This window comes from Vipera berus (genome assembly GCF_964194415.1).
Source record: "Vipera berus genome assembly, chromosome: 2".
NCBI lineage: Eukaryota > Metazoa > Chordata > Lepidosauria > Squamata > Viperidae > Vipera > Vipera berus.
The window spans coordinates 126,509,090-126,525,852 of record NC_138203.1 but is presented as its reverse complement, the minus strand read 5'-3'; the positions used below and the strand labels follow the sequence as shown (position 1 = coordinate 126,525,852).

Sequence of the window (16,763 nt, the reverse complement as noted above, 5' to 3'; positions counted from 1 at the left end):
CAAAATTAATAAAAATGTGTTATTTCTGGCAATATTTAATGAACTGTTGCTAAGAGCACAACTGACACGGCAATGCTTTATTTGTTTATAGATTTATATATTTGAAATAAAGGTTGGAAGTGACTTCTGTAGAGTTATTTTCTTCTTTACTACATTCTTACTTTCCTTTTTTCTTTCTATTTACTTTTTTTTTCTTTATACTTTTTACTCTTTTTCCCCACTCTTCTTTTGGTTTGCATTAACCTGTATTGTTTCAATTAAATTCTTTTAATAAAATTCTTTTTAAAAATTGTGGTATGCTTTTGTCTTTTAACACGCCTGGCGTTCTTTGCAGATACAGCATATAATAATTATAATGGAACTTCTATGGAACATTTACATGCAATCTCTCAATAATCATTACAACAATTCTCTAGGTAAGCATATCTGTCATACAGAGTAGGGAAAGAAGATAGAATAATAATTATCAAGGGACAATCCAGTACATCCTAAGTAAAAAAAGATACAGGAGTTTAAGTTTGCTGATGCAACAGTCTTTGTTCCAATTAACTGTTTGTAGAATTTATGGAACTCTCACATATATGACAACCTGAGATGAAGTAGAAAAGAGCAACAATTCATAGTGACAAATGACAACTGTATGTCTCTGAATGGAGTAAACAAATGTTTGGAAACAGGCCAGATGGCAATTGTTGTTGCCCTGAATAAATTGAGCAACCATGAAACGGCAGAATGCTTCTTACCCTCAAAGTTTACCAAATAAATGCTTTGGAAAAGATTGAAACGCTTTTGCCTAGGGATAAGAAACTTGTATCACTATCCTTTTCCCAATATGATCCCAAAACAGAATTACCTTATATAATAGGTGTCTGAATGTCCACTTCTTGTTCCACTTTTCCGCAAGACTTCACGACGTTTCCAGCCAGGGCCCAAGGAGGGACAATCTACCCAGCCGTCTGTCATGTTTTCTGCTGGGATGGAAAAAACCATTGAAAAGGCCCTAAAATGATAAGAGAAATTGAAGGATCATAACAATGGCGCTGAAGGAGAACTTACAACAAAAATTTACAAATCCGCAAATTACAGGAGGAGGAGGAGGAAGGATATACAGATATGCAAATTATAGGGAGAGGAGAAGGAGGAGAAAGAAGATGGAGGAGAAAGGGGGGGGGAAAGATAGATGGATTTGCAAATTATAGGGTGGGAGGAGGAGGAAGAGGGAGGAGGAGGAGGAGAAGCAACAGCAGCAGGAGCAGAAGAAGCAGCAGCAAAATCAGAAGATTCATTACCAGCAATAAAATATTCAGCGATGCAGAACTGGAAGAGATTTAGGAAAATTGTGAAAATGGAAGACCCCAAAACAACCTCCCAGGACACATCATACAGGATCTCTAGTGACTGTTTTTAAAAAGCAGGGCTGCAAGTGCACCATCAAGCAATACATCACTGAACTCATACAGCAGGGGTCCCTGAGACCCCTGCCTGGTCTGTGGACCGGTACCGGTCTGCAGCATGCCAGCCACGGGTCCGCACAAACAAGCAAAGCCCCATCCCTGGGATGCAGGCAGCACACAAAACCATGCACTCTCCGGTCCGTGGAAAAACCTCTCTCCACGGAACCAGTCCCTAATGCCCCAAAAGTTGGGGACCTCTGATATACAGCGCAAGGTTTCAGGCAATCTCAGAATGTGTCAAGAAAGACCATTTTTAAATACGTAATTGTTAATCGATAAGGTAATTGTAACCTGTCTTGTATGTAACCTGCATCTGCACAACCAACTAATCTTCCTTTCCCTTTTCTCCCTTATCACCCCAATGTGAGCTCTATGCATCTGATGAAGTGAGCTGAAGCTCACAAAAGTATTCCTTTTAATAAGATTAGTCAGAAACAGTACACATACACACACACACACACACACACACACACACACATGCTATAGTGCTCAATCAAGATCAAGATTTGTCCAGATAGATAGAGCGGATTTGTCTCTGTTGGGAAGGTGAGAAGTTTCATCTGATGCAAGATGAGTGCTGTTCACCTCCAGAGCACAAATAGGACGGACTATCTATATACCTACCTACCTACCTACCTATCTATCTATCTATCTATCTTGTATCTAGTGACTTTTGCTGGCTACCTTTTAAATTAAACTATGCAAAGGAAACTAATGTGCACACCAAGTTACCAGTAATGACTCACATAACACCTACACAGATGAGATCCTGCATTATATAAGAATAAGAACTTTATTGTCATTTTGAATGTACACTAATCAGCATACATTAAAATGAAATTTCATTGCATACAGCTCTCAAAGGGTTATCACCTCTGATATAAACTACATAAATATGACAAAAAATAAATAAATACAGAATTAAGCATATACCCACTTATATGAAACAGAAAGACAACGCGGTCTAGTTCGGGATATCTATACATGTGCATGGCGAGAAAAACGAATCTTGCAAGTTTACCAGACGGATGGCATAGGGAAGAAAGCTATTACAGAATCGGGTAGTCTTGCTAGAGCTACTTCGAAACCTCCTCCCAGAGGGGAGCAACAGAAACAGATCATAGAGTGGGTGTGTGGGGTCTCTAACAATGCTTTGAGCTCTAAGTACATCGCGCTTATAAGCAGCATCCAGAATACCAGGGAGCGAGCTTCCTATGATCTTCCCGGCTGTCCTTGCCACCCTCTGTATGGACCTTCTATCTGAGGCCCTGCTGCCACCAAACCAGACAGTGATGCAGTGGGTTAAAAGTGCTTTCAGTTGTGCCTCTGTAAAAAGTGGCCAGGACAGAAGGAGAAAGATGCTCTCTCCTCGTCCGACGCAGGAAATGCAGACGCTGATTTGCATGCTTCACTAAGGATGATGTGTGGAGAGACCAATTGAGATTGTTAGTGATCTGCACCTCCAGATATCAGGTTATATTTGTCTAAATCACTTTATATAGATGCATCAGGTATCCGTGGTCATGTGGCCGGCATGTTGTTGTTGTTGTTGTTGTTGTTAGTTGCGAAGTCGTGTCCGACCCATCGCGACCCTATCGACAATGTTCCTCCAGGCTTTCCTGTCCTCTACCATCTTCTGGAGTCCATTTAAGCTCACGCCTACTGCTTCAGTGACTCCATCCAGCCACCTCATTCTCTGTCGTCCCCTTCTTCTCTTGCCCTCGATCTTTCCCAGCATTAGGCTCTTCTCCAGTGAGTCCTTCCTTCTCATTAGGTGGCCAAAGTATTTGAGTTTTAGCTTCAGGATCTGGCCTTCTAAAGAGCAGTCAGGGTTGATCTCCTCTAGGACTAGACTAGACGCCAAAGGCGCACGGAACGCTGTTACATATAAACTGTGGTAAATAAACATATAAATAAAAAGACAATGTCAATGTATAAAATGTTCATGCAAAAGACAGGAGTGTAAAATAAACTGGAAAGTGAAAGTGGGAATATAGATTTCTGCCATATAGAAATTTTAAGAAATAAATTCCTGGTCCAGATGAATACAAAGCAAACCTAATCATAGCAGTTGCTCATAAAAGATAGACTATATTTAAATGAATAACTGTCTGTACTTGTCGGTAAAAAAAGGTGTGAAAAATGCAAAATACAAATAAAATGCAAGCTGTGGTTGCTCAATATATACTATTAGTGGAACTGCTGCTTTAGCTTTAAAGAAGTTGAATGGAACATGACTTAATATGCTGATTGTCAGAGGTTAGGGGTTCCCAACCTCTGGGCCACGGCCCCCTACTGGGCCACGGCCTATCTGCAACCGGGCCATGTGAGCAGTGGGCTGGTGCATGTGCATGCAGCTCAACTTGCACAAGTCAAGCTGCGCTCGCATCTGTGCTAGCCCACTGCTCATGCGAGTTTAGCTGCGCATGCCCTGGACAGCTGCTCACGCAGTTCGGTTCCCTTCTCCCCCCCCTCAGCTGGCCCATCCACCAAGCCGCAAAACTTGGGGACCGCTGATATAGGTAGTCCTCGACTCATTGCCAAAATTGGGAGCAAATCTTGGTTGCTGAGCAGACACATGACTACTTTGCTCAACAATCACATTTCCGGCTCTCCCAGCTATATCTTTAAGCAGATGGAATCTGAGATTACGAGTCCAGGGTGCCTCAGCATGTTTGTGGGAGGCTGTGCTCAAGGGCTGAAATTTCTCCCTGCTGAAATCCCATAAGGATTTTCAGTCTCTGAACGGAAAGTCATTCGCATACGCCAAGCCTTCCAGGATTCCATCACCACCACCCAAGCATCCTTGGCTCCTTACCTTGCTGTGTTGCCTCTCTACTCTCTGCTTGAGAGGGATGATGAGGAAAAACCCAGAGGAAATAGCATACAGATGCAGTTTTCACTCAGTATGTCTCTTAACAACAACAACAAAGAGTGATTCAGTCACAAAGATGACTGTCACAGACCTGGTAAAGTCCTTTCACAAGCATTTTCGTCAAATCTCACACAACTGGCAAACTGGCCAATTAGTGAGAACTACACAGATTTCAGAAAGGCATGTTTAATATTAGTCCCCAGTTCAAATGGGTATAAAGATTTATTGCAAGTTTAAGCTCTCTACAAGAATCTGAACTATTAACAGTTAAGGAAAATAGGCGGTAGATAAGTCAATGGAATTCAAGATGGGCTGGACTTAGAATTCTTGTGGGCTCAAATGCTTTTGACCTCTTCCCCTCAGGGTCAGCTTAGGCATCTCATACAATATCATTTCAAAAACTGTAAAAGTAAATTCCCAGACAGGCATATTGCAAGCCAATTAAGACAAAATCTCTTTGAAACATTCCTTTCCTACAGCTCCCACATTTGGGCTCTCCTGCCTCTTCTCACATCAATCAAACTGCTCCCATGCCTGCTTCCCATATCTCACAGTGCTGCAACAACTGCAACAGAAAACCAAGTGAAAAATCGAATTTGACTCTCCCACTACATTCCTGATGGAAAAAGCTAGCAGAATATTTGTGGTGTTATCAAAAACTATTCTATTCTATTCTGATGGCAGCAATCAAAAAGAAACAGATGGAACTTTTAGGATTCAAGTTCTCAAGTTGGGGCTAAAGAGAAAATGAACTTTAGCTAGTAGTCTAATGAACAGCCTACTCCTGTGGCCTTGAACGAAGTTCAGAGAAACAATTTTCATGCTGCTAAAATTTGGAACCGAGTATAAATTTGAAAAGGGATGTGGTGGCTCAGTGGGTTAGGACGCTGAGCTTGTCGATCGGAAGGTCGGCAGTTTGGCGGGTCGAATCCCAAGTGCCGCATAACAGAGTGAGCGCCTGTTACTCGTCCCAGCTTCTGCCAACCTAGCAGTTCGAAAGCACGTAAAAATGCAAGTAGAAAAATAGGGACCACTACGGTGGGAAGGTAACAGCGTTCCGTGCGCCTTTGGCGTCTAGTCATGCCGGCCACATGACCACGGAGACGTCCTTGGACAAGCGCTGGCTCTTCGGCTTTGAAACGGAGATGAGCACCGGCCCCTAGAGTTGGAAACGACTAGCACGCATGTGCGGGGGAACCTTTACCTTTACCTTTTTTTATAAATTTGAAAAAGAGAACTGATGACAAATACTGCCTTCAGCTCACCTTCTTGCCAGTATTCTCAATATTCAATATTAGGATCAGTGTTTAACTGCAGAAAAAGAGGCTATGACATGGGCATCTAGCAATCAATCGTTCATCCATATAATACCAACTATATAATAAATGTAAAGGGAACTATTGGTCCATTCAAGATATATAGGATGAAAGTCAGGCCCCAAAGGCCAATCACAGTAAGTTTTACTAATTTTTCCAGGGAAAGTGTTACTGTACTTAGAAATATTCAAAAGACGTCTAAGTAAGGAAGTATTTAGAAATGGCAACCAATTCAAACATTTAAGATACGTTTATGTAACAAATTGTCTATCAGGCTGACTTTGTCTACGTGGCTTGACTTTTGACACACCTTAAATGCTTTAAAAAGTCACGTAAACATCTAAATTCAGAGATAAATGAAGGAGAAATTTAGTATTTAATAGCAATAGATTCTTCTGGTGCTGTGGAAAAATATTTTTCATTCAAGTTATTTATTCAAATTTGGTAACAAAAAACATGAAAATATGTTTATCTTTTTCAATGATGCACCATCATCATCCAATTGTTCTGACTTGAATTGCCCATTTTTTTAAAAAATATTTAATTAAATAGTTGGTAAAAATGGATGTGATTGATTTTTCTTAAAACAATGTATACATATTTGCTTGCTGAAGAAATATCCAAAACAAACAGGAAGAGTTTGGTTATTCTACTACTTGTGTTGGAAACTAAATCTAGCTTAGTTCCTTCTTATAATTTCATAATTGTATCTGCTTGGTATGAAATATCACTGAACATTTTAAATTGAAAATTAATTAATGTTTATCCAATGTAATGAAACCTGCATCAAACTTTTATCTCAAGCAGCTTATACAGTTTCATTTGAAACATCATCATCTTCCAAGGTAGTGGGGGGAAAATTACAGTTTAAACAATTAATATGGCTTTTCCCAAATAGTGTTTTAATCAACTTTATTTTAATTAATTGATTTAAAACATATTCACTCTAATTCCACAATAGGAATTTAATCTAGGCATACCCACCCGTGGAATTTCAGGTTGACCAAACCTGAAAGATCAATGGATGTTCTTGAAAGTCTAGTTAAAGATGAGTCTGGAAGCTGCAAATCTATGCCAACCCCTAAAAATCCAATGAATGCTTTTACCAAACATAACCCTTTTCTATGCTGTAACCTGAAGTCTGGTTTTGGCTATATCTCACAAGTTCAGAGCCAACATGGAAGCCGTATCTGCTATCTTTTCCATTTCTCCTCCATGGTATTCCTGACATTGGGCAGCTTGTTGGAATTGTTTACCATATCAGATTTTCCATAACTGTTGCTCCTAGGTCTTGGTTATCTCCAGCTCCCACCACATCTGACATTTAACATAACTCTTCTTGGAAACTTCCTTTTCCACACTAGGGCTCCTGACCTCTTTCTTGAAAGATGTCATTCTTGGAACTTACTCCTTTACTCATCTCTATGTGTGTGACTGGCTATCTATTAAGACCAGAGGAAAGAGGCCTCCAAACTGGAAGAGGCCTCCAAATTTAAAGGCAAGAGTGAGGTAAATCTTTAATGAAAGTTTAGATGTCTCAATATGTTAAGCATAAGGAATATGTGTAACTATTGGATCAGAAAGATGCAATGCAATGTAAAGAAACAGACAATCATAGTGTTCATTAAAAAAGAGAAAGCTGTGCATTGAACAGGTTGTCAGAATCTACTTATCACAGTTTCTTCTCCATCCCAGGCGGAGTCAAGAATGTTGTTGCTCCTAAACACACCGTGGTCAAGTCGGCTTACCCAGCATTTCATTTTAAATATTTATGGACAGCTGACAGAAGTGAAAGAAGAAAGCCTGGGAAAACCAGGCGGAGTCAAGAGTGTTGTTGCTCCTAAACACACCGTGGTCAAGTCGGCTTACCCAGCATTTCATTTTAAATATTTATGGACAGCTGACAGAAGTGAAAGAAGAAAGCCTGGGAAAACCTAGGTGGAAGCAGGAGTCCCATTTGAATCCTAAATATTTCTTTACTTTGCAGAGAAGCCGCCCAGTGAATAGGTTCAAGCAGCAGAGCATTTTCCAAAGAAATGAAGCAGAAGCAGATTTCTCATCCCTTCTCAGTCCTACCACAATCAATGTATGTTAGATAATCAGCAGCCTCACTTAAAAGGAGCTAAATTTCAATGTGCAATGTATTACTGAGAGAGCTCTTCCTGATCACCGACATCCCTTGTTTTACACTGTGCTCACTTGAGTTCCACCAAACACTGTTCCAAAGATTTTTGGCTTGCTTCCATAATGATAAAAAGCAGATTTGTGATCATTTCTCCATGAAAATTCTTGACTGGTGATTGAAGTTGACAAAAGAGATTAACTATATTAATCTGAGTGCAGCTCTGACACCAGCATACGCACCTAGTAGAAATCAACAGGATTATCATTCAATGGCCATAAAACATTCCTGTCAGGCTATAGTGGCTAGAAAATTCTAGCCTAATTTGACAGACTTATTTGAACAGGAGAGCAAGAATAAAGAGATAAAAGGAGTTTCAAGTCTCCTGTTTTGGGATGCAAAAGAACATGAAACGTCATCAGATCCGACATGGTACATTGTGCATTCTTCGTATTTATATTACACCTGCTTCCTCAAAAACTGTCAACTATTTTCTTTGATTGATTACCATTTCCTGGAACATAATAAAGAAGTAATTTCTAGTTCTATCTCTGAATGTGGGAACCTGACAACTAAACTGCACAAAAACCAGAAAGAGAAAAAAATGCACAGAATATTCCTATATGGTAGCAATGCTCCAATGGACCACCAACCGTATCATGTATACAGACCAAATAAAATTTGGCCATAGCCTTGATAATATTTAATAGTATTGTCTAATATACCTAATGGTTATTGCATTCATTCTAAAACACAGTGCCCAGAATTATATGCAATATTCAACATGAAATCTGACCAACAGTAAAAATATATCGGTTGAACAATTACAGACAGTCCTCCATTTACAACAATTCATTTAGTGACCATTTGAAGTTACAACAGCACTGAAAAAAGTGACTTATGACTGGTTTTCACACGACTGTTGCCACATCCCCATGGTCACGTGATGTTGGCAACTAACTTATATTTATGACTTCAAAGGATTTTGTACTTCAAAGCACACCAAACAAACTGCAGCTCAGCCTTGGGAGTCTTTCAGGGGGAGAAGAATGCTGCAATGTTCTTCTGTTGTTTAGCAATAGAAAATTTTGGCTCAATTGTGATCGTATTTCTTTTCATCTAGTCACAGCTTATTACAAGGAATCCTTGCTTAAAGAACCCCAATTGAGACCAGCCATTCAGCCATTAAGTGAAGCCACAACTGTGCTTACGATCTTATTTCAACTCTCCTTTGCTTTCCTTATCTTTACTTTCCTTATCCTTGATTGCCACTCCTGCCTTGTGTTAATTGTTGCTCTGATGAAATCCATTTAACAGTTCTTGTTTGGGGAGAAGACTGCTTGATTCCCTCTTCTTTGTGGTAACCCCTGAGATGTTGGAACACTGCTATCATGTCACCCCAGTCCTTCTTTTCATTAAACTAGACATACCCAATTCCTGCAACCATTCTTTCTATGTTTTAGCCTCCAGTCCCCTAATCATCTTTATTGCTTTTCTCTGCACTCCTCCTAGAACCAGGGTGTCAAACTCACAACGTCACGTTACCTGTCGCAACGTATTACGACTTTTTTTCCATTGCCAGCAATAGGGTGGGCGCGGTTTCAGCAGGATGCAACTGGCCCACGGGCTAGCAGTTTGACACCCCTGTACTAGAATCTCAACATCTTTTTTATATCATGGCGACCAAACCAATATTCCAACTGTGTTCTTACCAAGGCATTATAAAGTGTTACTAACACTTCATGTGATCTTGATTCTATCCAATCAGGGTCAGTCCCTGGGACTACAGGTTTAGTCTTCCAAGCTTTCAGATTTGTGCTGGAGCCCCTCTTCAGGAAACCTCTCTCTAGCAGTGTGTGTGTGTGATTCTATCCTTCTCTTAATGCAGCCTAGGACTGCTGCATTGGCTTTTTTTTTTTGGCAGCTCCAGCACACTGCTGGCTCAGAGTTAAGTGATTATTCACAAGATCCACCTACTCTATACATTTGGTTTTTCTTGCCTCAATGTAGAACCTTGTTTTTCTCACCACTGAATTTCATTTTGTTAGATAGGGCCCATATGTTGAGACTATCCTCACTTGGTTACTACAATATAATAAAAAGGTAAAGGTAAAGGTTCCCCCGCACATGCGTGCTAGTCGTTTCCGACTCTAGGGGCCGGTGCTCATCTCCGTTTCAAAGCCGAAGAGCCAGCGCTTGTCTGAGGACGTCTCCGTGGTCATATGGCCGGCATGACTAGACGCCAAAGGCGCACGGAACGCCGTTACCTTCCCACCGTAGTGGTCCCTATTTTTCTACTTGCATTTTTACGTGCTTTCGAACTGCTAGGTTGGCAGAAGCTGGGACGAGTAACAGGCGCTCACTCTGCTACGCGGCACTCGGGATTTGACCCGCCAACCTTCTGATCGACAAGCTCAGTGTCCTAACACACTGAGCCACCGTGTCCCTTACAATATAATATATACAAGTAAATTAGGTTATTACTTTTAATATGCTCCTATTAACGGGACAGCAGGATAATTCGATTCTTTCATTCCTGCTCATTGATTTCAAAAGATTCTCTCTCGTTTCCCATAATTTGCCTTTGCTTTACCAGTAATACAAAAATTTTGTCAAACCAAACTATATATAGAAAAACCAAATGCACAGGTAAAGTATAGGCGGAAACTTGCTTAATAGTAGTAACTGTGAGAGGAATTTCAGAGCCCAACACAGTGCAAGGCTGCATTAAAAGAGGGATAGAATCAAGATCATGTGGAGGGTTAATACTACTTTACAATGCCTTGGTAAGGCCACACTTGGAATAATGCATCCAGTTTTGGTCACCACAATGCAAAAAAGATATTGAGACTCTAGAAAGAGTACAGACAAGAGCAATAAAGATGATTAGGGGACTGGGGGCTAAAACATACGGTTGCTGGAATTGGGTATGTCTAGTATAATGAAGAGAAGGATGAGGGGGGACATGATAGCAGTGTTCCAATATCTCAGGGTTTGCCACAAAGAAGAGGGAGTCAAGCTATTCTCCAAAGTGCCTGAAGGAAACTAACCAAAGAGAGAAGCAACCTAGAACTAAGGAGAAACTTCCTGATAGTTAGAACAATTAATCAGTGGATCAACCTGCCTCCAGAAATTGTGAATGCTCCAAAAGTGGAAGTTTTTAAGAAGAGACTGGACAGCCATTTGTCTAAAATGGTATAAGGGTTCCAGCCTGAGCAAGGGGTTGGACCAGATGACCTCCAAGATCCCTTCCAACTCTATTATTATTGTTGTTATTAGAAGAAATCACAATAAGCGGTGTAAAAGTCTATAAAATAATCATTTGATAGACATTTATACAAAAAAGAAAATGCAAACTATCCACTGAAAACAGATTACAAGCATGTGAATAAAACACTTAAATCTTTAATATTTTCTGAATTAGTACATGACTTGGCACAGGAAGTTCTCAGATTTGTAAAAAGCACTGGAAATTATTATTTTTATTTCTGCATTCACTTTTTTTCCCAAAGAGAGCTTGTAAAATGTATGGAGCAGAGAAGTGGGGGAAAAATCTACATACCATGAGATCACAAAGTTACAACTAAGCTGTCTTTGAATAATATTTAAAAAGTCTTAAGATGCTCATAAAACACAGAGACAAGTGAGACGCTTACTTTTATTAGGAAACAAATTTTCATACTTTTAGATATGTACCCGTTACGACACTTTCAAACTAGAGCTGATTTCTGATGACTGCAGAAGTCACCATTCCCTTTCAGAATGTTCTTTTGGGTTTCCAGTATAGCCAACAGAACTGCAACAGCCTGTCCCATTATCTAAGTAGTAACTAGATATGATCTCATTTAGCTTCAGAGATCAGCCAAGGTAAACTATAGGTAGGCAATAAGCACGTTCACAGGCAAAGAGTGGACTGCAGGGTTTTTTTTAAGAACACCTCCAAAGTATTATGCTAGATTCCGGAACATTCTTGAAAATAAAAATAAACATTGGGAGGGTGGTGCTTTGTTTAGCAGCAATATCAACCTCTTATTTATTTAAAGCTGTTTAAAATTGGAACTTTTAAAACATTTTTAAATATTAAGTAAAGTAGGTAGAGCTCATAGCTGAAATGTCTATGGCAGGGGTCCTCAAACTTTTTAAAAAGAGGCCAGTCCCTCAGACTGTTGGGGGGCTGGACTATAGTTTGAACAAAAATAATGATTATAGATTTGTAATTTTGTTGTTGTTGTTGTTGTTAGTTGCGAAGTCAAAACTCGAGTCATAAAAGAGCCAAGGTTGCCTATCGCTGGACTAGACCTCCACTCCCTTAATACTTTTTGTTTTTGCCTTGCTTGAAGTCCTTGTAGTTCATATTATTGGGGAACAAAAAGGCCATTTTGCAAAGGTATTGGGTGTTTCTCAAATTCAAAGACTTTTCTTTCCAACTCCACATTAACTTGGATGCCCAACTTTGGAACAACAATTGAAGTTCTGAGGAAAATCTTTAAAGCGAAGCCAATCACTAAAACAGAGCATACAACTAAAAGACTAGGATTTTGCCACTTCTCTGCTGGCTGAACAAGACAATTTAGGAAAATGTATTCTATGCTGAAAATAGGTTTACCTTCCTAAAGCTTTAATACTTTTCCTAGAATACAAACATCACAATTCAAATAATGTCAAGCAAATAATTCCTGACACAAACTTTAAATGTTATTTAAATATTAAGAAATTTCCAAGCATTACCTTATATCTGGTTTCCTCACTGCTCTAATTTCCACTATAAACAGGAGCGTGCACATAGGCATAAAGTTGAAGGAACTTTCTCTACAGAAAATATAATACTAGATTTAACTGTTTTAACAATTAGCAGTAGCATGGACTACTACCAAAGAAGCTCCTTAATTAGTTTGACTCATGGATGGAAGTTGCCTTAAAACTGTGGTATGGACAATAACAACACCAGTATCATTTCAAAATCAGGCTAGAGATTCCTTTGCCACTAAGTATTATATCATTCCCCTACAATTAGATCCTGAGGGTTACTGTAAAGGTATTCTTTTTTTTCTTTTAGGAAATGAAAGTCAGATTCATATAGCAGTTGGTCCTTGCTTAGCAACCACTCAGTAGTTCAATGACCAAACTTATGACAACACTGAATGAATGGTACATATGACCGGTCCTCAAACATCTTGCAAGTTACATGATCACCACCAGCGACCTTCACTGGAGGTTTCTGACAAGCAAAATCAATGGAAAACACAGCAGCAGATTGCAAATGATGATCACGTGATGTCATGCTTAATAACAGCATGGAATTCGCTTAACAATAAGAATCAAAAGAGCCAGAATTACTACTGCTATGCGGTCCCATGATGTTGCATTTTATGACCATGTCACTTAGTAATAGAAATTCCAGTCCCAATTACTGTTGTTTAATAAGGACTTCCGGTATAAGTATGAAGCAATATAAATATGGTCCAGCGACGCAGACACCAGTTGTTTCACAATTATCAATTAAAAATCACGTAATCCACATATATATACCACTAAGCCCCATAAAAATCCCAAGTATTCGTATCCAGGGATGAAATGCATTTTAACAATATTAATACTAAATAAAAAGGAAAACCTTAATATTATCCATTCTCTCTGCTGCAGAATTGCTATACAACAATTTATGCTGTTCTGACTTCAACCTTGATACAATATCATGGATACTCATAAAAATCAAATGTAAGTTACAAAAACACTCTTGATGCAATCTTTCTATATTTTCTAATAATTGAGAAACATTGTCAAATTAAAAGGAGGTATTCCCATTCTTACATTCTGGCTGTTGCTGTCTAACTGGGAAGCAGTAAAATAATTAAATGATTAGGATTCAATAGGAAGCTACAGTTAAAACACAAACAAAACCAAGTATTTCACTATCAGTTCTAGTAAACAGACACAAAGGAGCAGTATGGAGCCATATTAAGGTACTGTGCTCTATCAGGAACCTTCTGCTATTATTCAGTGTACAAATAATGGTTTAAGACACAAAGATAGGAAATAAACATTAAATCCAAGATCTGATGGTGGGCCACAATTAAAAATGCATTAGAATCAGTGTTTCAGATACAAGGTTTTTCACTATGACATTAACAATTTCTGATTGTATAGTTCATTCCATGCAAACTGACTGCATCTATGAATTTCACGGTAATTTCAGGAGTATAGTATTCCACTTTAAAAAAAAACCTAGGCATTACTTTTGGATAGTTGTGATGCTGCCACAGTGCAAAATTATAGCTCTGAGAATGTAGCACTATGACCTTCATTTCATATTGGTTTCACCTAAAAATCATGAGGACCCATGAAGTTTTTACCCAAGATAAAGTTGATACACACACACACATTTTTAAGACAACACAGTGCCACTTCTGAAGGTAGTTAACTCACATTGGAGGGATTAGACACATGTTAACAATGACTGCCAACAGCTCGCAAATTAAACAGCAGGAGAACAGCAGGAGAACATACAGGCAGTCCTCAACTTACAATCACAATTGAGCCCAAAGTTTAGGTTGCTAAGAGAGAAATTTGTTAAGTGAGTTTTCCCCATTTTACAACTTTTCTTGCCACGTTTGTTAAGTGGATACTGCAGTTGTTAAATTAGTAACATGGTTGTTAAGTGAATCTGGTTTCCCCACTGACTTTGTCAGAAGATCGCAAAAGGGGATCACGTGGACCCCGGGACACTACAGTCGTGGTAAGTGTGAGCCAGTTGTCAAGTATCCAAATGTATATCACGTGACCATGGGGGATGCTGCAACAGTCATAAGTGTGGAAAAAATGGTCATAAGTCACTTTTTTTCAGTGCCATTGTAACTTCAAACGGTCAGTAAGCAAACTGTTGGAAATCGAGGACCACCTGTATAAAAATCGGCACGGCACCGTTTTCCAACCCGCACCAGCCTTAAGGTGGCCACATTTCTCAACACCTCGGATGTGGCGCACCTCTTGGTTTTGAAGGGTCAGATGAACGAATATATGTGCAGATGAGGCCCTGGGGATCAGAAGAAGGGTCATATGTGGAGATAGGACCCAGGTGTGGGTGTGATGGACATGAGAGTGGGGAAGATGAATTGTGAGAGAAACATTTACTCTGGGACAATTAAACAACTTTTTCTTTCTGCTCACTAGGGGACTTGCAGTACAAGCTTGCTAACAGTTGATAGCATTGCGAGGGGGGCTGCGGGGGTGGGGGGCGAGGGAGGGGGGCTACCGGAGCAATGAAGGGAGACAGATTCACAGGTTCCTCTCTGAGAAACCACTGTGAATAAGCTCACTTACAAGAAAACCCCAAATCACATAGCTGGCACAGAAAACTAGAAGCTTTGCAAGATAGCCATGACCTGAGGTGGGCAGTAGGTGACGGTGAAATTTAGCTATTTTGCGTAGCAAGCGAGAAAGCTTTAGGGGGCTGCAATCCAGGTAACCAACCAACATTATATATTATCCATGCATTATTGGGGGGGGAGGGCAAAGGGGTGTACTGCGAATCACCTTCGATTATAAAAACTGCCGTAAAACAGTTAATTAGGGCCTTGGTAGCTTTCAAAGCCGGGGCCACTTATATCTTGCTACCAAAAGAAAAGTCCTTTTGTTTCACATCTCGCGTTTGGTGTTCAATTGGCTTCGACACCAAGCTAAGGCCCAGTTTTGGGGGCAACAGTTTCAGCAGCGCCATCAAGGGCAATATCCTTCCGAGGTAGGTAAAATGAGGACCCAGATTGTTGGGGGCAATTAAGCTGACTTTGTAATAATGCCGCTGGGGTGTGTGTGAAAGCCCTAATAAGCAGGCATATACATAGAATGAAGGCTACTGCTAAGCTTGTATGCTGCCCTGAGTCTTCGGAGAAGGGCAGGATATAAATGGAATTAAAATAAATAAATATCCTGGACGAAAAGCCCTAGGGCAGGGGTAGGCAAGCTCGGCTCTTTTATGACTCATGGACTTCAACTCCCAGAATTCCTGAGCCAGAATTCTGGGAGTTGAAGTCCATGAGTCATAAAAGAGCCGAGCTTGCCTACCCCTGCCCTAGGGCTCCATCTCGAGCAGAGCAGCCGATCAAGGCTATCTATCAACGGCCTCCCAAGGCAACCCGGGCATATAACATGTTCAAGTGCGTAACAGACGCCTCTCTACCCGGAGCCATCTAGAGCCCCAGCTCTGCCCCGCTTTCTTTCCTGAGCCCGCCCGCCTCTTAAAAGGCCCAACGGCAGCCACACTCACCGACCTCTTTTTTTTTCGCCCTTTGCCCTAGGAATGGCAGGGATCTAGGCGAACTCCGGGCAAGGAGCTCCGTCGTCCGCGACGCACCGCTGCCCCTTTCCTACCTCGCCAAACGGACGAGGAGGAAGGGGTAAAAAAAAACAAAACCCACGCCAACAGAAACAACCGTCCGCAGAAGACCCGGAAGCGGAAGTGACGTCTAAGGCCGCGGCAGATGGGCTAGAGGGGGAACGGCCTTCCGTTGCACGTGATGAAGAGGGGCGGAAAGAATGGAGCGTGGATGCGGGGGGGGGAGGGGAGGGGTGGAACTGGGCTCCGAGGTAGTAGAAGCGCAGCTTGCTTGGCGAAGCGACGGAATCCTCTTTGCTGTGGACGGCGCGCGATCCAAAAGGCAACGCGGCAGCCCGCCTGCACATCTCCGTGTCACCTTATCACACCCCTTTTCCGGGCTCCACGTGTACGCCAAAATATCGGGATCAGGGGTTGCGCGTCCAGGGAAGAGTCCTCACTGTGCCCCACGAGAATTGGCGTTATAACGATACAACGCAGCGCTTCTTGGCTTGGGAAAGTCCGTTCCACACACGCCAGGGTCTTGCCCGGCCGCGTCTTCACGTAGGAACCCCCCCTCCAGACGAAGCAGAAGGAGTTCCGATGCCGGAGCGTGCTTGGTCTGAGTTGTAGGTGTATTAGCCAAGTACTAATACCGCTTTACAATGCCTTGGTAAGACCACAC

General features: G+C 41.0%; 1 protein-coding gene across 6 annotated transcripts in view; it reads right to left on the bottom strand.

Moving 5' to 3' along the window:
• The window catches only part of LOC308662549 (methyl-CpG-binding domain protein 1-like), a 71,863-nt gene extending 55,659 nt beyond the window's left edge, over positions 1 to 16,204 (bottom strand). For 3 of the 6 annotated variants that reach the window (XM_081318486.1, XM_081318490.1, XM_081318491.1), the window contains exons 1-2: positions 16,035 to 16,204; positions 854 to 1,000 (exon numbers count right to left, since the gene is read on the bottom strand). In XM_081318486.1, coding sequence (XP_081174612.1) covers positions 854 to 990 — 137 coding nt within the window. In that variant the 5' untranslated portion in view covers positions 991 to 1,000; positions 16,035 to 16,204. Of the gene's footprint in view, positions 1 to 853; positions 1,347 to 16,030 lie in introns of those variants that run through there. The other 3 variants (XM_081318488.1, XM_081318489.1, XM_081318487.1) reach the window with 3 other exon arrangements.
• Between the last annotated feature and the right edge of the window lie 559 nt (positions 16,205 to 16,763).